The 2,176-nt window shown below is 30.3% G+C and overlaps 1 protein-coding gene across 5 annotated transcripts in view; it reads right to left on the bottom strand.

Moving 5' to 3' along the window:
• LOC106475913 (lethal(2) giant larvae protein homolog 1-like) overlaps positions 1–2,176 on the bottom strand; it is an 86,924-nt gene that overhangs the window by 33,850 nt on the left and 50,898 nt on the right. For all 5 annotated transcript variants that reach the window (XM_013936591.2, XM_022381027.1, XM_022381033.1 and 2 more), the window contains exon 13: positions 708–860. In XM_013936591.2, the coding sequence (XP_013792045.1) occupies positions 708–860 (153 nt within the window). The remainder of the gene's footprint in view (positions 1–707; positions 861–2,176) is intronic.

Genomic DNA, 2,176 nt, shown 5'->3' with positions numbered 1-2,176 from the left:
CAGACAATTCGACAGACCTCATAGCGAGAGAGTTAAAATATCAAGATTATAATTGTGGTGGAAGTTGTTCACAAACATATTTTCTTCTAGCAACATATCACCAAGTTAAGCTTTTATCTCTGTTCTGATCTCTACACCAATCTCCATGAACTGGAATTGGCTTGAAAAAAAATAAAAATATAGCTTTTATTATATGTTAAGATCACTAACCTACAACTTCTGAAAATTGTGAGATAGAAATTACATCACACCATGAAAAAAGAAGTTAAGAAACAGTGACTGTATTGAAGTTACAAGAGTTAAATTAGCACTATTTTGGCTTTCCTCCTAGGAGACTACAAGTTCTGTAATATGTTAAGAAAAATTCAGGAAATTCTCAAACCGTAATAATCTTGTCTACATCACATTGAAATAAAAATTTGCAAATTTTCAATACATCTTTTATGTACAGAATTAAATAAATTTATCTTTTCATTAAATAAGTTTCAAATCTGAAATTTGACCCCCCTCCCCTAGTTGTCAGTAGGCTTTTAGTCTTCTTATAAACTTTGTATTTCTAATGACAGTTTTATTATACAAGCTAACTAGTAACTATTTATTCAAATTACTTTATAATGAATACTCCTTAAGAGTATTTAAATTAAGTCAATGAACATGAACTACCCTAACCATGACTTAGCAATATTCAGCACTACAGGGTAACTCACCTCAATTTCCTTTTCTGTGACTTCCTCTTTAATTTCAAGAACAATTACTTGCCCAGCAGTACCTGCTACAACCAGAATTCCACTTAGGGCACAAAGAATGATCTTTTTAACTGCAAGACGTGGGTCATCACTATATGGGTCAAAATTCCCTACCTGTGAAATAAATATTATATACATATATTACACACACACAAACATTTATATATAAAATAGATCAGCTCACACAATTGAATAGTCAATACAGTTTACAATCCAAAGTAAACTGCTGTGGCCCAACTATAAAATAACATACAAATGCAGCTTTCTTTGAAGTTTTATGTATATGAAGTAATGATATCTTAATATGTTCATATATATATATATATAATACCAATCACATCTGGCAATAAATAAAAATGGCGATTGGTAACTGCTTCAATGATACTAGACTTTAGTTTTGATGTTTGATGTTAATACCAAACACAAGCAGTTTGCCCCTGAAGAAGAAAGGACAACCTTTCGACAGCGCTTAGGTTAGAAGGTATCGTTTTTTTGTTTTTTTTGTATTAATAACTTATAAACTTATCAAAACTAGCTATAAAATATAGTTCATCATAATTGAACCAACCAAGAGATTTGATTTCTTACTATTTCATATTATGCTTACCTCAATAAAAATTGTATACACTGTACATAAAGATGTCACAAATTTTCTACCTTGAAAAGATTACTACACTGTTGACTGACATTACAGAATATTTAAAAAACAGTCAAAACTATTATGAAATTATGATATAACAGCAATAATCAATGGTTATTTGATATATTGCACAAAACTGCCTTCTCATATTTTTGGCCCCTTCACGTCACAACGTTTCTGAATTCTGTATCCAGTGCTAGAATCCCAACAAAAGAAGTACAGAAAAGCACTACATCATTTCAACAACAGTTAAAAATTAACTAAAAACAACATACCTCTACCAGCTGTGTGTATTAGTTAATGAAAATTTAACAGAAAATGGCCAAAATGAAAACTTAAGACAACAAGTAAATGAAATAGAAACTAAAATTACACAAATGATAAAAAAAATACAAACAATGAAAAACTACAGTTTCTGTCCATTGTGGAAGACATTTTTCAATATTTTATCCACCACTGCAATCACAAAACTAAATCAGCTGATCATATTGTGCTGTAGGTATGTATTAAGAGGGCATAAATAATAATAACTCAAAACACTTAGGGTGTAACAGAGCAAAAAGAAGAAGGAAAAAAAAAAGATATATATATACATGTATATACACACACACACACTGAGTGGTCACAAGTAAATAGACACGTAATTTTTCGTCATTTAACTGGTTTATGCTAACTAATTTGTGTTCACAGAGCACTATATAAATTAAAATGGACCGCACACTAATTATCTTGTGCTACAACATGCCTAGAACTCAAGGTTCTCTCAAATTGTTAGATTTTGTTAGAGGAA

Source organism: Limulus polyphemus, unplaced genomic scaffold (assembly GCF_000517525.1).
Source record: "Limulus polyphemus unplaced genomic scaffold, Limulus_polyphemus-2.1.2 Scaffold150, whole genome shotgun sequence".
NCBI classification, from domain to species: Eukaryota; Metazoa; Arthropoda; class Merostomata; order Xiphosura; family Limulidae; genus Limulus; species Limulus polyphemus.
This window is presented reverse-complemented; position numbering and strand designations above follow the sequence as displayed.